Source organism: Anabrus simplex, chromosome 3 (genome assembly GCF_040414725.1).
Source record: "Anabrus simplex isolate iqAnaSimp1 chromosome 3, ASM4041472v1, whole genome shotgun sequence".
NCBI lineage: Eukaryota > Metazoa > Arthropoda > Insecta > Orthoptera > Tettigoniidae > Anabrus > Anabrus simplex.
The window spans coordinates 109,812,811-109,833,026 of NC_090267.1; the positions used below are offsets into that span (position 1 = coordinate 109,812,811).

Consider the following 20,216-nt stretch of genomic DNA (forward strand, 5'->3'; position numbering starts at 1 on the left):
CAGTATTTCTAAATGTAAAAAGACAATAAATGGTGAACATGACTTTTAGGCCTACATATCAAGTAAATATAGTCAGTTTTACTTACTCATATCACGTAATTTGTTTTATCTCACAATTCCTCTGATGAGGATGATGTCAGGAAGAGCAGACAGTAGTAAAAACTCGCTACGAAGATTCGACTCGCTTCATACTAAACCCCATAGAGAAAAGGGATAATATTATCATATTATGCAGTATTGATATAAAATAACTTAATGGCCAGTCATTTGTCTCTGTCAGTTGAGCAGTAGGCTTACCACACAGTAAAGATGAGTAAACATAATCACTGCTTTCATTTGAATTATCGTCTTTCGCCACCAACTTCCCTGTTACCGGCGTCTCGGCATTCCAAGTGACGTCATCTTCAGTGCCATCTCATAAGCCAATGCACTGCAATCGAGAGCATTCGAGCTCCCATCTTTTCGAACCTTTTAAAAATAGTTTAGTTCCAGACTGTAGAGTCTAAATAGTGTGAATCTATTCCCAAATGGTTTCTGGAGATGGCCTCTAATATTCCCAGTTGGTGTATGTGTAGCAGAAGCCACTCCTGAATAAAGCCGTGCTGTAGAAAGCGTACCAAACCACCATCTGATAACTAGCGTATGTTACAAGTTGTACTTCCGAATGTAATATATAGTGACTGGAAGCATTCTTTTGGTAACTGCGGCTGTTGAAAGCCAGACCCTTATTTTCAAGTATATTTCATGCTTGTTCCCTACATTTATCACATCAGGATTTACCTAAAAAGCTGTAAATGAGGTAGGAGAGACCACATTGTTTAGGTTAGGTATGATATCACCTTGATAGTGCCAACAGTTCCATGACAGAACAAATAAAAACTAAATAACAGTAAAGTTTGCTGCATTTATGGATATCTACAGGTGTGGCGGTAATGTGTTTTATTATCATAATGTTTAATTTTGTACGTTCGTTGTCTCCATTTTTTTAATGCATACCCTAGAATGTTTTGTTTGGCATCTCCAAAAATTGTCAAAAGTAAGTGGAGACATAAAATCAATATTATTATTTGTTAGGTACAATGGTGAGTAAAACAATCGTTATGTTCGGATAGTTTTTATCACATTTTAAACTTACTTCTCTCCAAAAAATACCTATACAGGCCCGAGTTATGAGGAATTTAATGATCTCGCCTGCTATATTAATAGCAACAACCGTGAATATTTCTCAACTAAGGTGGTGCAGCTCTTTTTAGACATGTACCATTTTTACCGCATATCAACCTTCCTGCTATTCGTAAATCTCTGGCGGTACGGTACCAAACGGTATCAAACTCAGACTCCCGAGAATGGCAGCTAATCATGCTAACCATTATGCTGGCGGACATTCTTAAACCCTCAAGCACACACGCCAGATCTTAGGACACAGACAGACACACGCCCGGCATGCTTTCCACCCCACATATCATTGTATTGTAAAATATGAATTACTGTATTAAATGGAGATTTTAAGATAATATAAGAAAAACTCTTTCTGCAGGTATCCAGCTGGAAAGGTACAAGAGCTGGGAGAGCAAAGAGAAGTGATTTGTACATTTCACAAGATCTATAGGACGTCCAATGAAGCGACAGAAAGAAAATGCAAGACCGTAACAGGCCACATGGCCCAGTACTTGGAAGGATGATGATGATGATGATGATGATGATGATGATGATTATGACATAACCTCTCCTGCCCAAATGTCAATCTCACCTTCCCGAGATGAAAAAAACCTGTTCCCACAGATGAGGCCCTGTCGACCGAGTCATGGCGGTATAACCCTTACATCCATTACGGAGGAAATGCTGCAATTTCAGCTAGTCCATTAGCTGAGAGGTGGCAGCCCCACCAATGGTCTTACTTCCTTCAGGCTAGCAACCTGTCGGAAGGACATTTGATTGCTTTCAAGTCTTGCAAAAAGAAAAATGCAAGACTGTAACGGGACACATGGCCCAATACTTGGAAGGAAGATAATAATGATGATGATGATGATGATGATGATGATGATGATGATGATGATGACGACAAGGAAATAAAATGGCCTTGGTTGGATTCCACCCCATACGCATGTGTTTGAGGGTTAACTACAAACACACAAATATATAGCATGACTGATGCATGCTTGCAATGCGTGGGTCAGACACAAAACTATTCACCTATTTGTGCGACATTATCAGAGCTGCAATAGGCCTACGCTACGGTGGTGGACATTTCCTAACTACGAAACACAGATTTACCGCCTTCAACGTGTGTTTTCATTGAGTGGGTTGTACGGACAAAACTACTCACAGTTTGTGCAGTGTCATCAGAGCTGCAATAAGACTTGTACCCACACTGAAGCAGAATGATTGTTCTCTGATGACGTACATTCGGGGATCTTGTATGCAAGATTTCTTTTTCATTTTCTTTGTCTTGAAAGACTGGGGTCTAATACACGAGTAAATACGGCACTTAGTCTACATGAAATCTGATGCCTTGTATGGCTTTATCCTTGATACTGGTGGGTGTACCCGTAATGGGCCGATATGAGGCGATGACCTTGTTTCAAAGAATGTAAAGTTTACTAAATACGATATAGAAGAGGAAAACAAAGTTCCTTGGACACGAACTGAGACATGACTCTCTTCTCCAAATCATCACTGAAGGTACAGTACTGGGAAAGAGACCACGGGGACAACCAAGGATGTCATGCATCAGGAATTCCGTCGGTGAACTGGCACGTGGTTCCTATAACAACATGAAAGGCTAGCAGATGATCGTCAGATGTGGCTACAGCGACAAGGCATTGCCTTTAGTAGATGATGATATGAGGAAGGAAGTAATACACTGAATAACTTTGCAGAATTCACCAGGAGTTGATTATGTTTTACTATCTGCTTAATGTTGCACTAGTAGTGATAGGTTTTTGGCAATGTTGGGATGGGAAAGAACTAGGACTGGGAAGTGTGCAACCAGGTGGCATTCTAATGCACAATTCCTAGACTACAACAGGCAGACAGATTTTGTCAGAATATTATTCAAACTTAAGAATTAAGATACATCTTTGGTATTTGCCTGGTGTGGAATTGGGAAAACCATCCTGAAGGCAGGATTCAAACCCATCATCTCCCAAATGCAAGCTTACAGTCATATTGTCAGTACTATGTAACAAACCAACTAGCCTGATAGGTGGAAAGTCATATAACTAATCACTTAAACGATTGTCCATGTCAGACTCTCAAACCAATCTTAAATTTGTGGCAGAGCTAGTAATCAAAACTGTGTCAACCAGGTGGAATTCTAATACAAGATTCCTAGACTACGACAGGCAGACAGATTTTGCCATGATCTTATGCAAATTTAAGAATGTTAAACATGACTTTAAAAAGTAGCCTGATGAATTGTCTGCCTTATGTAGTACACCTGATTCAAGAAAGAAAAAGAAAAAATATCCCCAAGTAGTTGTTTATATTCATGATTACTTGAATACTCAATTTGAACCTTGTTGACTAGTATAATATCAATTTTTGAAGTCTATTTTGAAAATATTTCAGATGGAATCGTAATTGAACAGACTCCATGGAATAAGGAAGTGTTTAGTATGTAATCATTTTAATTTCAATATATCTTAACATTAATCAGAGGAATAATCACTTTTGAGCATTTGTCATTTTGTTGATTTCTCATTGATCAGTTTCTCCACTCCTATATAAGTTGAACTGATTGTCTCTCTATTCTTAAAAGGAATAGCAATTAAGTACAAGGATTGTCTAATATTTTCCGTCTTAACTGCTTACTTCTATGTACCCTACTGAAAAAATTCTGAAGCTTTCATTATTCTAATTTGAAACTGAATTATAATTCTTACTTATATAAAGAAATATATTTACTGAAAAAGTGTTTAATCACAGATAAATAATTCAGAAGAGGAATAAACGAGTCAGAAGATGACCAAGAAAGGTATATATAGAACAAGATCTACACAATGAAATGCTCTAATTTGACAGAGTTAAAGAGAATACCTCAGAGAACAGAAGAATACCATAGTTGTAATGAACAAGACCTTTAGAATTGGATAAAAGAGGGTTAACATATACAGAAATGTCCCTAACTAAGAGTATTCAAACATTAAAGTGTTTATTTAATATTAACATCTCTGTCATTATAAAAACTTAGGCAAGACATTATGAAGCTTCAGAATATAAACAGTTTTAAAAACTTAAGCAGAAATGTTGACACTTCAGAAAATTAACAGTCCCTCAAAAATTACATCACCATCTATTTCTGAGGGAAATCTTCTTCTCTAGAAATAAAAAGGTATGTCATGTTACTTGTTTTTCAATCAATAAGGACCATTACAAGAATAACTACACACATCAAAAGATCTAGGAGTTCATTCTATCCCTGTACCTATTTTTGTGATAACATAGGATACTAAATCTAAACATTAGCTGGCTATGTCTACCTAAAACTGAGTCTATTTGTCTCAACACTCACTGGCAACACAGGACCACAATTTTTTTTTTTTGCAAGCTGCTTTATGTCGCATCGACACAGATAGGACTTATGGCGATGATGGGATAGGAAAGGCCTAGGAGTGGGAAGGAAGCGTCCATGGCCTTAATTAAGGTACAGCCCCAGCATTTGCCTGGTGTGAAAATGGGAAACCATGGAAATCCATCTTCAGGTCTGCCGACAGTGGGGTTCGAACCAACTATCTCCCGAATCCTGGATACTGGCCGCACTTAAGCAACAATAAGAGTTAATCATAAATACAGTTTTACCTGGCAAGATCAGTTTTAATGTATGGCAGATCTTACTTCTTTGGCACAGGTATCCTCTGGACACTGTTACCAACAATTAGTAGGCCTTATAGTGAGTATACTAGCTACTTCAGCACCACCCTAACCTTATGAAATAATCTGATTCTACCCAAGTCATACTTTTTATTTCTAATATTGAACAATGTAAGCTAGTTTAGTCATGTAATATCTTATCTACCACAATAAAGTACATAATAAACCACAAGTTACTGCTACACTTTAATCCTACTGGGCGAGTTGGCCGTGCGGTTAGGAGCGCGCAGCTGTGAGCTCGCTTCCGGGAGATAGTGGGTTCAAACCCCACTGTCGGCAGCCCTGAAAATGGTTTTCCGTGGTTTCCCATTTTCACACCAAGCAAATGCTGGGGCTGTACCTTAATTAAAGCCACGGCCGCTTCCTTCCCATTCCTAGGCCTTTCCTGTCCCATAGTTGACAAAAGACCTATCTGTGTCGGTGCAACGTAAAGCAACTAGCAAAAAAAAACACACTTTGATCCATATCTTCTTTATTTTTGCGAGAAGAATATCATCCAAGTACTTAAAATAGTCTCCTTGAATACATTCTTTGAAATATTGGTCAACCTTAGTTTTTCACCACAAATATATTCTGATTCATTGAAGATAGCCACTAAAATTCACCTAAGCAAATAACAAAATAAGGCCTTAAAAAAGAACATGGAATGTGTATCCAGTGCTTTAAAAAGCACAAAGGTAGTGGTCCCAAATTGTTTTTCACTCTTCTTTTCTTTCAAAGAAAAGGATACCCATTTCTGTCACATAATGAGTTTGTAATAGGCAGGCACATTCAGCAATCCAATTATTTCTGCAGTCAGACATGTAGCAAAAACAAAAAGGAGTAATGAAGAGTGCAAATGTTTTAATATGTTGTGATCAGGAGTTAGTAGCCCGTAGGTGAAGAAGACCTTGTGTAATGTCAATATACCTATACATGTGAACATACAAACAGTTCCTGATGCAGTTTCATTGATCAGAATCTTGGCACCACATTTGAAAAAGTTCACATTTCAATACTCCTCTTCGCCACTGCTGCACGTCTATATGGGGAAATAATTGCATTGCTGAATGTTGCTGCCTACAATGAGCTCTAAATGCAACATAAATGGGTATAGTTAAATCTTTTTCTTTTCAAACAACCTGGTATCATTGCCTGAATGTTTAAAGCATGGCATATACATTTCACATTCTTCCATGTGCCCCTTATTGTTATTCCCCAAGGAAAAAACCACTTATACCATCTTCTACTCAGAGGATATCTGAGGCGAAAAACTGCATTCTTTTCTCTTAGATTCTTGTCACTAACACGTTTGGTTTTCAATAGCTAATATTATGATAATAAAGTCCCTCATGTCAGAAGAATAAGTTCATTTTGAAAACTGAATAGGAAAAACATTAATACATGAAATCTTCTACTCACCCTTAGGAGTAATACTGAGATCTGAATCTGAAGACCTTCTGTGGATCCCTGGTAGGTTGCTAAGCCGGGCAGGTGATGGGGATATCTTGCTACTGCTGGCGATAGCCACCACATGAGAATGGACTCCAGAAGTCGGGGAGCTCGGTGGTTTATCAGCAACTTCCTCGCCAGGTAACTGCCTGCTGGTTGGGACGAAGCAGGGGCCATGCTTGACGTGGTGTTGCAAATCCTCGTAGTTAGTATCATGCTCAACGGGATGTGACAACAGACTGGTGGCACTTTTACTCTTGTGTAGGGGTGCTACAGGGATGTCTAGCAAGGCACTGCCATCTCTGGCTGGTGCAGAAAAAGCCATCCGCTTATCATATGCACTAATCACACCCATGCGGCAGGCAGTGGAAGGGGTGGGGTCCACTATCGACATTTGAGGTGTGATAATGCAATTACGAGCTACAGTGCCAGATGCTGTGAGAAATTTCCGACTGCCTGATCTCTCAGGAAGATTAATGGTGGAATCAGACAGGGTCACGTCTTCAGTCAGGAGAGAGGTTGTTGGTATTCTGGAAGTAGGCTCGGTGAGTGAAGTGGATCGGAGATAGTTCATGCATGGGCGCGAGGATGGGATGACAGCACCTTTGAAACTATCAAAATTTGTTTCAATATCGGTCCTTTCATCTGTTGGTGTTGTAGCAGTAATGGCAAGCAGAGGTACAGTAACATTTTGAATTGCCGTACACTTTATGCAGGGTTCAGTATTAGGACTAGCCATATCTTTCAAAGAAGCTTTCAAGGGCATTACAGTGTCTCTGCCCATTATAGAACCACCAAAATTGGCAGAACTACCATAATGTACACCACCAATGCCTTCACTGCTTTGAGTTATCACAGGAGTTTCATGATCTTTATAAATTCGTTGTTTGTATTCGTTGAAATTATTAAAGGGGCAGTCAGTACCTACAGGAGTACTCGCAGCTAATGGATTTTCTGCTTCTGAAAAATCTAAACATTGTGTACGCTGTATTATCAAATTCCTTACATTGGTGTTAATACAGGACGAATTTGTTACATTAATACTACTTGCTTGGTGTTCACATGACAGAGAATCTTTACAAGAAATGGGAGGCAGCTCACTATCAACAGCAGAAACATTTCTATCATTAGATGTATCAATTTCTTTTCCTTGAGGTGAAACTGATGAGCGAAATGGAGGGGTCTTTTCTTTACTCTTTAAATCCAGTGAAATATCTTCTGAGCCATCCTCATCTGTAATTGAAGAGTCTGAAGAAGAAGAAATTCCTGAGGAAGTGTTTGACAACAGATGGCCATCTACATACCTTAAAGATGGCCCTTCTTCACATGACGGAAGGCGAAGGTAAGATTCAGAGAGATTGATCTTCAAGTCTGAAGAGGATGAAGGCATGAAAACATTCCTTTCCACAGTTGCCCCAATAGTCAAGTTTTGAGCTACTAATTCTGGGGTCAGAGGATCAACAGAATAACTCTCTCTTCTGGACGGAGAAGTTGGAGATGATCCTGGACTCTCTTTTACCTCAACAACTCTATCAAGAGCAGTGATACTGTTGCCCATCAGAGACCGAATGAGAGTTGCGGCCAAAGAATCACTGGATGATCTACTGTGTTTCTTCTGAAATTTCATTTTATGGTATCTTTGCAAATCATGACCACTATGAGCACTTCCAGAATTGCTTTGCCAGTCAGTTATAGAGGAACAAGAACTGTCAGCTTCACTGTCTTCAACCGATGAATCAGACTGAAATTTACATTTTAAAGCTGATAGTTTCTTTCCTATCTTAGGGTGAGGGAACTTCCGCATCACTTTCATGCCAAGAGAAACCTTGCTTCCACAATGTGAATTTCTCCTTTCTTCCTCCTGAGTAAGTTGTTTAATAAGAGCAGCATCATCTGAAATACCGCAGGAAAGACTCTGAGTGGAACGTCCCATCTTCATCAGATGAGGAATGTCTGTAGCAGGCTGAGAATAATGTCTCGTGTATTCAAGGCGTCCACGGCCAGGCCGAATCCCTTCTGAACCCGAAGATAAAAAGGATGGTATAACATGAACAGGTAGCCTTTTCTTTTTAGTAGGCTTGCAGATTTTCAAGAACTTCATGCTCATTCTAGGAGGAGAGAGAATTTCAGAAGCACCCACACTCGAGCCTGAAGGGAAAGGGAAAGGAGAGGGAGAAGTGCCAAGAGAAGGAGAAATAACACACAACCTAGGGGTCGGTGGGGCAACACACAACATCAAAGGCTGTAGGCCACTAACACTGCCATCTACAAAGCCATTACTATTGCTAATATCTGAAGAAAACATGCCACTATTAAGGGAATGAGGGCGCAAAAAAGAGAAAGAGAAAAAAATAAAGACATGTTTTAGTTTACTGAAATGGCTGCCTTCCAAAAATGCAAAACATTCCAGTAAAGGTCTTTCCTTTAACCTTACAATCATGTTGGTTGAAATATATAGGAAAGAACACATGCAAATATGACTTAATTTGGAATGAGAGCAGAAGACATTCACTGGAACCATAAAGTAAGGGATCTACTAACTGGAAGAATTGAAAGAAATAAAAAAATATGAAATAAAAGCCAGAGAGGAAAGGAAGTCTATCAGGACAACTTATCAGAAATGTGCAAACACTACACTTTTTGAAGAGTGGGGAAGAACTTTCAGCCAGATATAAATAATACAAACACAAGACTAAAAATAATTGGAACTTGAATTCTAAAATATATTTTTCATAAATATCATTTGTTTCCGAATATTCACCATTAATGAAAAACTATATTTTAGGTTAACTACCATTTAAAACAAAAATGCCTAAAATATGATTTACTATTATGCCACTAATGGTTTTTATTTAAACATCCAAAACTATTCTTTATTGCAAAAGTTTTACAAGAAATGTAAACATTATCAACGAACGAACTTGGGCAAATTTTAGTGAACAATGGATTTCTTCTGCTCATTTTAGCACTGCTTGGAAGATAAAAATAATAACATACTTCTAAGTGAGGCCAACACAAGACTTGTTCAACAGATATCAGCATAGTTTTGTTTCCATTTTGACTATGGTATACAAAAACTAACAAGCCAAAATTTGGTATATATATACGAAATATTAAAATCAAGAGAAAAAAATTATGCACAGTAGAAAAATGCCGCAACTGCAGTCAATTTGCCATGTTTAGCAATAGACTCTAAGCAGAAGCAAGCAATTATTTGTCTTGTGAAATATTCAGATAACTTCACAAAATTCATGCTGCAATAAGACTTCTGTACATTGAGCAACTTTCATGTTATCTAGAGTTAAGAACGTAATCTTAATAAAATCCTGAACTGAAGTATTCTTGAGCAAGTAAATTTGACAACAAAGAAGGCCATTCAGAAATTGCCTGGATGCAGAACTGCCATTGATAAGGAAAAATATCAAAGAAATTTTAAGAACTAAATAGTGCTTGTGCTTAAATAAAATAAAAAAATTTAGAGCTGCCCATAAAAGAACACAACTCAAAGAATAACCAAATGTAACAATCTACAAGGTGTGGAAAGTTAAGACAATGCAACAAGTGATGCATACACAGTGATTCAATTTGCACCAAGTCCAGAATATGAGGAAATGATAAAACACTCGAACATGAATACAAACATTTGATCAACTGTAATATTAAACATTGTTTTCACTTTTACCAATAAATTCTTAATAAAAGCTTTAGTTCATGTACAATGTAAATAGTACTCAAATCCTACAAATATCCACATCTTACAGAGATGGTGTTTGGAAGGAGATAAGGCAATGTGGGACTGAATTTCTAGCAGAACTCTTTAACAAGTGCACTGAAGACAATGAAATACCATCCACCTGGAAGACCAGTATCGCCATGCCAATTTGGAAAGGCAAGGGTGATGTTACTATGTGTACCACCAAATTTGTCCCCTCTGCCACAACATGAAAATCTTTGAGCGAGAGATAGATGCACGCCTATGAAGCATCTTTACTGTCTCATAAAACTATTGTAGCTTCATTAAAGGCCACAGAACAACAGATGCTATGTATGCTGACCAATTGCTGGCAGAGAGGCACAGGGAGAAAAGAAGAAGGGTCTATATGATCTTTCTAGATTTGGAAAAGGAATTTGACATTGCTCCCCATGAACCTATCTGGTATTTGCTTTGTACTTATGGTGTCCCAGAAAAATATGTCCCTTCGGTCATGCTCCTCTACCACTCTAGAAGCTCTGCCCTCTGTGAAACGGGTGTCCCAGTACAGTTTAAAATTCGGGCAGAACTTGTGCAAGCATATATTTAGAAATATGTTGTTTTGAGGAGGGAGTCTAGAATGATTTGTCAATGAGTTGATATTTTTTCCCCCTTTAAGTCGCACCGACACAGATAGGTCTTATGGCAACAATGGGATAGGGAAGGCCTAGGAGTGGGAAGGAAGCGGCCGTGGCCTTAATTAAGGTACAGCCCCAGCATTTGCTTGGTGTGAAAATGGGAAACCATGGAAAACCACCTTCAGGGCTGCCGACAGTGGGATTCAAACCCACTATCTCCCGGATGCAAGTTCACAACTGGGCGACCCTAACCGTACGGCCAACTCACATGGTGAGTTGATATTTAGCCTAAATTTTGGGGATACAGAACATATGTATTTAAAGAAGTATTAGTGACATTCTAGATTCACGGATACTAAAGTTGGGGGTCTAGATTCTGGAAACATTGGAGAACTGCTGTTTGAATCTATTCATCATTGGTAAATCTTGTTCCTTCCAGATGTTCTTTCAGCCGACCAAACACATGAAAATTGCATAGTGCAGAATCCAGACTGTATGGCGGATGCTGCAATACCTCTCACTGAAATCGTTGAAGCAAAGCTTGTGTTGTGTGCACCTTGTGTGGTCTTACATTGTCGTGAATGAGAACAATGCCTTTGCTTAACTTTCATTGCCACTTGTTCTTTACAGCCTTGCACAACGGCCTCAATGTTTGGAAGTAAGAGATGGAATTAATAATTAAAACACCACTACGTAAACTCCATGAAAATAACTCCTTCACATTCAAACAAAACAGTAGCCATTACCTTCCCTGCTGATGGCACAAATTGAGAATTTCTTCTGCACCGGCAAGGATGTGTGACTCAGTTCTGCAGATGCCCTCTTTGTTTCCACTGTGAAATGATGCACTCTTCTCATCACTCATAATGAAGTGGCTTAGAAACTCATTACCTTCCACAGAGTAACGCCGAAGGAAGTCCAGACAAGCTATGAACCTTGTTGCGTTCGGATATTAATGACTGCGGAACCCAATGTGAGCACAATTTCCAATAATCCAGCTGGTTTCAGACGATGGCATGTGCACTGTCTATTGAAATGCTCATCTCCTGTGTAATGTCTGCAATATACACTTTATCTCTCTTTTTCTTCTCCTCTGCTCTCATTCTCGTATTATTTTAAATTAACTTCATAATATGCCCCACCAAGAAAATATTTAACCCGACAGCGTAGAGGAACGTGTAGCACACGTCTTGTAATAGTCGTCTGTTGTTGTGGGGCGACGTGTCCGACACGCATTGCGTCGCATCTGCATTGTCATTTCATCTTGTGAGTTTCCTTCAAATTATGTCCAAAGTCTCTTCACAGCCATTTAGATAAAGCTTCACTCTGTCATTTCATGTATCTATCAATTTATTTTAACGATTTTTCACCTCATTATCGAAGTGTAAAATTCATCAACTATTTACTCATGTGCTTTCCCTGCAATGGCTTTGGTCAACAAGGGCAATTTTTCTAGTGATGCTATACTACACATGTTAAATGAATGTTTGAGTGATTATGAGGATAGTAGTTATAATTTTAGTAATGATTCTGATGACAGTGCTGTTGATATTGCCGAATTAGACCATGATGAGGCTGAAATGATACAGAAGAGACGGTTGTTTCAGACACAATTCGTGCTAGATACGGTAGTGTTGCGTGTAATTTTTACTGGGATGACATGAATAATTATATAAGAAATAAACATTCTGTAAGGTCTTTTCACCCCCAAGATTTAGCTCTAAATGCCATGCAACTAGAAAATTCTTTCAATTTTCTTTTCACTTGAACTCGTCCAGCTGAGTGTAGGTAACAGCAACAATAGTCCCGAGGAATGCTATTTCCATTTCGATCTAGGGTATGGGAACTGATTCCAGTCAATGAAAATGAGATGTATGTTATCTTATCCCTGTTCATGTTGATGGGAATAGTACCGAAACTAAATTTTAGGTCTTGTCACGCCCCTTATTTGATTCATATCTTTAGACAAATTTTAATCCATATGCAAATTACCTCACTTCAGTGACAGTGAGACTAAACACACTATACTGTATATAGTGGACCGAAAAGCTATTTCCAAAATAATCAAAATTGGTTGTAAATTAACAGAGATATGTTATCATAAAACAGTTTGATGCACAGGTAGGCTAGCCTTTAAATGCCCAGTGAAAGCTCCTCCCACATCCAGTGAAGGATAGATTAAATGCTCCTGCTCAGAAGGGTTAAATAACTTTTTGCATCTTATCAAGTCACAAAATGTATAACATATTTTTAGGACAAACTGAATTTTATAAACATTACACTCAGGTAAAGAGATTACTGTTTTAAAGATCATACAAGAACAATTTTTTTCACAATACATTCCTCATATTCTGAACTTCCTTTTCAGTGTCCACTTGGTGAGAAGTTGTGAAGAAATAATCAAGGTTCATTATCAAACCATTGAATATAAAGTAACATGTTCAAATATATCAAATTAAAAGATGTAAGACAGAGACATTTTTATTCTTAGATATAAAACCAGATCAGTATTTCATAAAAACACATAAAATGATTCTTATTAATGGTTTTTTACCCTTCTGGGCAATTAATTCAACCATGACATTTGCTAAATTTTAATACAACCTTGTGCTTTTTACTGACCTACGTTTTCATCCTATTATGTGTTCCATTTCTTGTACCTGCCTCTCTATATGTCTTATTGTGACTTGTTTGCTCCTCTCTAATACAGAAGAAGGCTGTTATAACGAGAATTCATAACGGTGAAAAAGTTACTTGCTATAATGGATTGTCGTTTTATCCAATTTTTTGTAAAATATGGGAAAAACCCACAAACATTAAAATCGATATGAAACGGCAATCAATTTCTTCAAAACTTGCATTTTTGTGGATGATATCCATACTACAGCTTGCTAGTTTGTTATTTTTCGAAATCCGACACTACGTAAAAGTGTATGTTTAATTTCATTCTGAAAAAATTATAATATCACTCCAGAGGCCTCTGTAGCAAACTTTCCAGTTTTCTTCTTGAAACAGTGTCACCTAACTCAACTGTATATGTACCATGAAAATGTATTTCAAGTGCACATAGAGAAATGATAACTTCCTCACTACAAAATTACATGGGAACAGCCTTTCCGAAATTTAACTAGACGCGAGAAAATATAAACTATCCTCTGAATCAGTGATGTACTCCGCCATATCTTGAGGTGTGTCACATTCTTACTTAATTTCAGTATATAACATTAAAAATTAAGTGATTATTTACTTCATCCTTTATTTCTAACGAGTTAACAACTGCTATTGGCCACATTATTTATGGATTTATTACAAAAACGTGTTATCCTCTTTCATTTTGAATATTCTTTCAGAGAACAGCAGTCGACGGGCATTACTAATCGACTCCAACGTCACCTTCAAATTTATTATTTTAACCATGATGGTTCAATCTTGTCCGTATTGACTTATATTCATTTTCTATAAAACACTTCTCCACCTTGTCAATACCTCACATTTTATTTTAATTATCTACTGTACATGTTTCGAGAGCTACTACTCTAACATACAATAAAGGAGAGTACAAACGATCCACCTTATATCAATACAAAACATGTTGCTAATACAAGATCACAACGTTTTTATTAGCGACCGGTTTCGATGTCTTTGGACACCATTATCAGCCACAATAGGTCAAATGAACAAAGATATATATATATTATAATACAAAATATAGACAGTAAATGGCATTAAATGGATGAAATATACAACATGATGGTGCTTAAAAGCCATTCTAACAAAATTTACAAGTTAGGGACTTGATGGTGGAATAATAAAAGAGAAGTGAAAAAAATTAAATGGTTTAAAAAGTCTTTATCGCTGTGTAATGCCTAAAAGTCTTGAGCATGGCGTGAATGAACACAGGATGAATGTTGAATGTTGACATCTAAAAACTGACGTAAATCGTTGTTCTTCTGTTAATAATATATAACTTGGTAATGACCTGTATCATCAGTTTTCATAAGGTAAACAATGAGTTATAAAGTAATTAAGCAAGTAGATCGTGTTAACAGCATTGACAGAAGTATTGTTGTGAAACCAGAAAGTTCTCGATCCAATGCGGGACCTTGATGGGCCTGTTTGTACGGAGAACGGAGAGGAACTCAAATAGAGTCAAATAGGAACTTCAATTCTTTAATGAATAAAACCTATCAAGTTAGTCACTATGTATGTTAAATTTAAAATAGTTTCTGCTCATTTTTGAAATTTCTTCTTTCCTTACATCCTTATTTACACTGCTGTATTTCTGAGACCTTTCATATAAATCTGAATTTCTCCTCTTAATCTCGTCCAACCATGTGAGCCATTTTAATCATCAAATTTTTCAGTTTCAGTTTCAGCTGGTTACCAAATAGTAATTTACTATTTTAATCATAGTTAAGCATAATGTTATACTATTTCGTGTATTGTATATGTACCCATGCCTGTTTTCATATTTTGGCTGAAGATGACGCACAACAGCATTGAAACTAGTCTCAAGTAAAATGTTGTAACTTAACCATTATCACATTCTTTTTGTATTGAAATGGTGGACCCTTTAAGTTACCTCTCTCACGTTCTCAGTTCAATACAGATATAAGATGTAAATGTAAACCTACAACCTGTTTTCCAGTCATTGACCGGGTCAGGAATGTAATTAATGAAGTAGATATAGGCTGTTAGTATGATGGGGTCGCCACTCCCAAAGTGATGATTAATGAATGATAGATGCTATGAAATGGGAATGGAGAGTGTTGCTGGAATGAAAGATGACAGGAAAAACCGGAGTACCCAGAGAAAAAGCTGTCCCGCCTCCGCTTTGTCCAGCACAAATCTCACATGGAGTGACCGGGATTTGAACCACGGTATCCAGCGGTGAGAGGCCGACGCGCTGCCGTCTGAGCCACGGAGGCTACACGGATATAAGATGAAGTTCTTAAATTTAAATTTTCGTGTTTGTTATAAAACATTTCACTTCTTTCATTTCTGATTTTCTTTATGGAACAGCAGCTGACGGGTATTACTAATTGACTCCGACATTGCCTTCGAATGTTGATAAGAGAGCTCACAAGTGCACATAGCGAGAAACCGATAACAAAGGTCGCATTTTGCGGTAAATGCTTCAGTTTTCTCATTCCAACAGCATCACCTAACCTAAATTAAAACACATATCAAGCACCAGTAGAAAAGTGATAATCTTCTAGCTGTAAATTTAGATGGGAATAGCCTTACAGAAATTTAACCAGACGCGAGAAAAAGATAATCTAACCTCAGAAATTATTGATGCGCTCTGGCATATCATGAGGTGTATCGCATTCTTACTTCATTTCAGTGTAGAGAATTAAAATTAAGCTATCGTTTACTTAACCATTATTTCTAACGAGTTCACAACTGCTATCGACCAAGTTATTTACACACATATTAAGAAAACATTCTAATTTTGTTTACGAAACAGCAGTTCACGGGTATTACTAACAGACTCCAACATCGCCTTTGAATGTCAACAAGAGAGTTCGCAAGTGCACACAGCTAGAAAACGATACTGTGCCGAAGATGATCGATCATATTTTGTGTCGAACGTTTCAGTTTTCTTATTCAAACAGCGTCACCTAACCTAACTTTACTATATGCATCACGAAAACATATTTCAAGCGCCAGTAGAGAAATCAAAAACACCTGGCATTAAAATAAATGGAACAACTGTACACTGTATTAGATTTGCTGACAATATTGCACTTCTGGCTTACAATGAGAAGAACATGTAGATCATGCTCAACAAATTAACACACCGGGCGAGTTGGCCGTGCGCGTAGAGGCGTGCGGCTGTGAGCTTGCATCCGGGAGATAGTAGGTTCGAATCCCACTATCGGCAGCCCTGAAAATGGTTTTCCGTGGTTTCCCATTTTCACACCAGGCAAATGCTGGGGCTGTACCTTAATTAAGGCCACGGCCGCTTCCTTCCAACTCCTAAGCCTTTCCTATCCCATCGTCGCCATAAGACCTATTTGTGTCAATGCGACGTAAAGCCCCTAGCAAAAAAAAAAAAATTAACATCCATCTTAAAAGATTTCCAACTGAACATTAATGTAAATAAAACTAATGTTATGGTTGTAAGCAAATCTAAAATGAAGCCAGAGGCACATCTCAGAATTGGAAATATTTTAATGAAACAGGTGCACAAGTTCTGCTACTTAGGATCAGTTATTACTGATGACAACAGATGCACTGTGGAAATAAAAAGAAGAATTTTATCTGTGTCAGAAAGCCTTTGAGGAGAAGAAGCAGCTCTTAATTAATAAATCCTTAGATACTGAACAAAAGAAATTGTTTATCAAAACATTCATTTGGAGTGCTGCTATATGGCTGTGAAGGATAGACTCTCTTGAAGGAGGACGTGAAACGACCAGAGGCAGTGGAAATGTGGCTATGGAGGAAGATTACAAGAACTGGCTGGATTGAGAAGAAAACTAATGAAGCAGCTTAGAGAAATGAACACCCAGAGACATTTAATAATAACAACGATAAAAAGGAGAAAAGCATCAGTTTTTGGTCACATTCTCCGGCATAATGACTTCTTAAAGAACTTGTTCGAAGGCAAGGTGATGGGAAAGAAAGGCAGAGGGAAACCACAAAAGAAGATCATTGAAGAGGTAGTTGAGATGATGGGATGCCAAGGTTATGGAAAAATGAAAAGGATCGCAGAGAGAAGAGATCAATGGTTGCAGCGACAAGGCAAAGCCTTTAGATAATGATGATGATGATGATGAGTAGAGAAATGATAACCTCGCTATAAATTTACATGATAATAGCCTTTCCAAAATTTAACCAGACACGAGAAAATATAAAACTAACCTGTGAAATCAATTATGCACTCCGCCATATCTTGATGTGTATCCCATTCTTACTTAATTGCAGTATTTAGCATTATAATTAGGCTATCATTTATGTCAGCGTTTATTTTTTAAGAGTTAACAACTGCTATTGGACACGTTATTTCTGCTTTTATTGTGAAAACATGTTCTCTTTCATTTCCATTTTTCATTATGGAACAGCAGTCGATGGGTATTACTAAGTGACAGCAACATCGCATTCGAATGTTAACTAGAGAGCTCGCTAGTGGGCATAGAGAGGAAATGATACCGAAGATGATCGATTTCATGCAATATAATCACTGGGTGCATACATGTCGGTAACAGAAAAAATCGTGCACGCTTAATCGCCCGTAATAACGGATGCATCAGTAATCAGGCTCTCGCTGTAACCGAAGGATAAAACATAGTTTAATATAGGAATTTTCAAGGGACAGACAAAACCTGTCGTTATAATGGCATTCTCATGATATGCCGTACTCGTTATAGCGGACTTCTACTGTACTTACAAAGTATGCTCCATTAATTTTGCAGAATTCAAAGAATGGTAGTCACATACTGTTAAGCACAATACTTCAGGTGCCACTGTGGATCAGAAATGGAGGGTCCATGTCATCATCCCAACTTCATAGGTTCACTCAGTCAAGGTAACCTACTTATGAAGGGCAGGCAAAAGTTATAGCACTTCATGCTGCAACTGTTGGCATGTGGCACACTACATCTAACCAACAAAATAAACTTAGCCTTAGCAACTGTTTAGTGAAGTTTTGCTTTGCTTCAGTTGACAGAAAATTAGAATGTTGAAAGTGATAGGCAGGTCACCTAAGAGGTACAATTTCTAAAGGCCTGTAAACCTAGTTGTTGCTCTTGATATATTTTCATTTTATTTACTGTTTCTGATCATCTTTTAATATTACAATAAAATAAATGCAGATTAATTATAATCATTTCAATATCTTATTTCATATATTTTCATATAGCTCAGCTTTTATACAGAACTATTAGTATCAGTAGTGGTTTTCTATTTCACATAGATTTTTGTTCAAATTTCACAAATGTCATGGTTCTATATATGAGTAAGTCTACTGACAAAACTCCAATGAGGGCAGAAATGAGCATTAAGTATAATTCAATAAGACAGGTAAACAGAATAGCAATACAGAACATGTATTGGTAATTTTAAAAACTCACTACCAAAATGCATTGTAACAAAGTCAAATTACAGTGCACTCCCGATAATTCGCGTGCGGATAATTCACTTTGCGGTTAATTTGCAGGTCTCGGAGAGTTATTTTTTAAAGTATTAATTCTTACACCCACTAATCATCACGCTGAGTAAAATTATCTCACCGGGCGAATTGGCCGTGCGCGTAGAGGCGCGCGGCTGTGAGCTTGCATCCGGGAGATAGTAGGTTCGAATCCCACTATCGGCAGCCCTGAAGACGGTTTTCCGTGGTTTCCCATTTTCACACCAGGCAAATGCTGGGGCTGTACCTTAATTAAGGCCACGGCCGCTTCCTTCCAACTCCTAGGCCTTTCCAATCCCATCGTCGCCATAAGACCTATCTGTGTCGGTGCGACGTAAAGCCCATAGCAAAAAAAAAAAAAAAAAAAATTATCTCTGCCTAGTTTAAAAGAATTTTAATGCAATGCATGGAGACGAAATTATTGATATCTGAGGAGACTGGACTTCGTTTTTCTACGATGTAGCAGTAGGCCTATATGCACACTGCTGCCAGAATGCTGCAAACTTGGAAACATTCGAGCACGTCGCTGCGTGTGGCACAGCACAGATTACCATAATCTTGGAAGCAGAGACAATGAAAGAGGAATGCACTCGGAATTTACCCTCTCTTACCCCACAGCCCAAGGTCGCTGAACTGAAAGCCAACTGAAGGGTAGGTGCGCCGGCAGCGAGTGTATTGTACGCTACTGTACAGTACTTGAGAAGTGTGAACGGAGTGCAGAAGTCTTTTTGAGGTTTCGAATAAGTCAGTAGTAAGAGTTTTCAATATGAGTGGTCGAAAAATGAAATATAAAAGGTTAACCGTCAATGAAAAACTGAAAATTATAGAAAGACTGGAGAAAGGCAAGGCGTCATCAAAGTTAGCCTGCAAGTTTGGTGTGGGTGAAACAACAGAGAGAGACATGAAGAAGCAAAAGGAAACCCTCATCAAATTTTCTGCTAATTGTGATCGTTCATCATCCTGGAAATCAATGAGAACATCGGACTATGCAAATCTAGACGAAGCCATGATACGGTGGTTTAATCAAAAACGAGCAGAAGGTATTCCTGTGTATGGCCCAATGTGTGCTGAGCAAGCAAAACATTTTCACGATGCTCTTGGCTTGGAAGGCGATTTTAAAGCATCTTCTGGCTGGCTTACGCGGTTTAAGAAACACAACGGAATATGAGAAATTTCTATTCACGGAGAGTGTCTCAGCGCAGACACGGGTGGTGCTGAAAAGTTCACACAGGAATTTCAATCATTCATTGAAAAAGAACAGCTTGACCTTAAACAACCTTACAATGCAGACGAAACAGAGTTGTATTGGAAATGTTTACCGTCCTGAACATTAGTGATGCAACAAGAACAACAAACCCCAGGCTGCAAAACATCCAAGGAAAGAATAACCATTATGGCGTGTGCTAACGCAAGTGGTGATCATAAATTAAAATTATCAGCGATAGGGAAATCC

The 20,216-nt window shown here is 38.0% G+C and overlaps 1 protein-coding gene across 1 annotated transcript in view; it reads right to left on the reverse strand.

Moving 5' to 3' along the window:
• Window positions 1-20,216, reverse strand: part of LOC136866675 (C2 domain-containing protein 5) — a 559,159-nt gene that overhangs the window by 418,665 nt on the left and 120,278 nt on the right. The window contains exon 7 of the mRNA XM_068226804.1: window positions 6,274-8,612. Within this exon, the coding sequence (XP_068082905.1) occupies window positions 6,274-8,612 (2,339 nt within the window). The remainder of the gene's footprint in view (window positions 1-6,273; window positions 8,613-20,216) is intronic.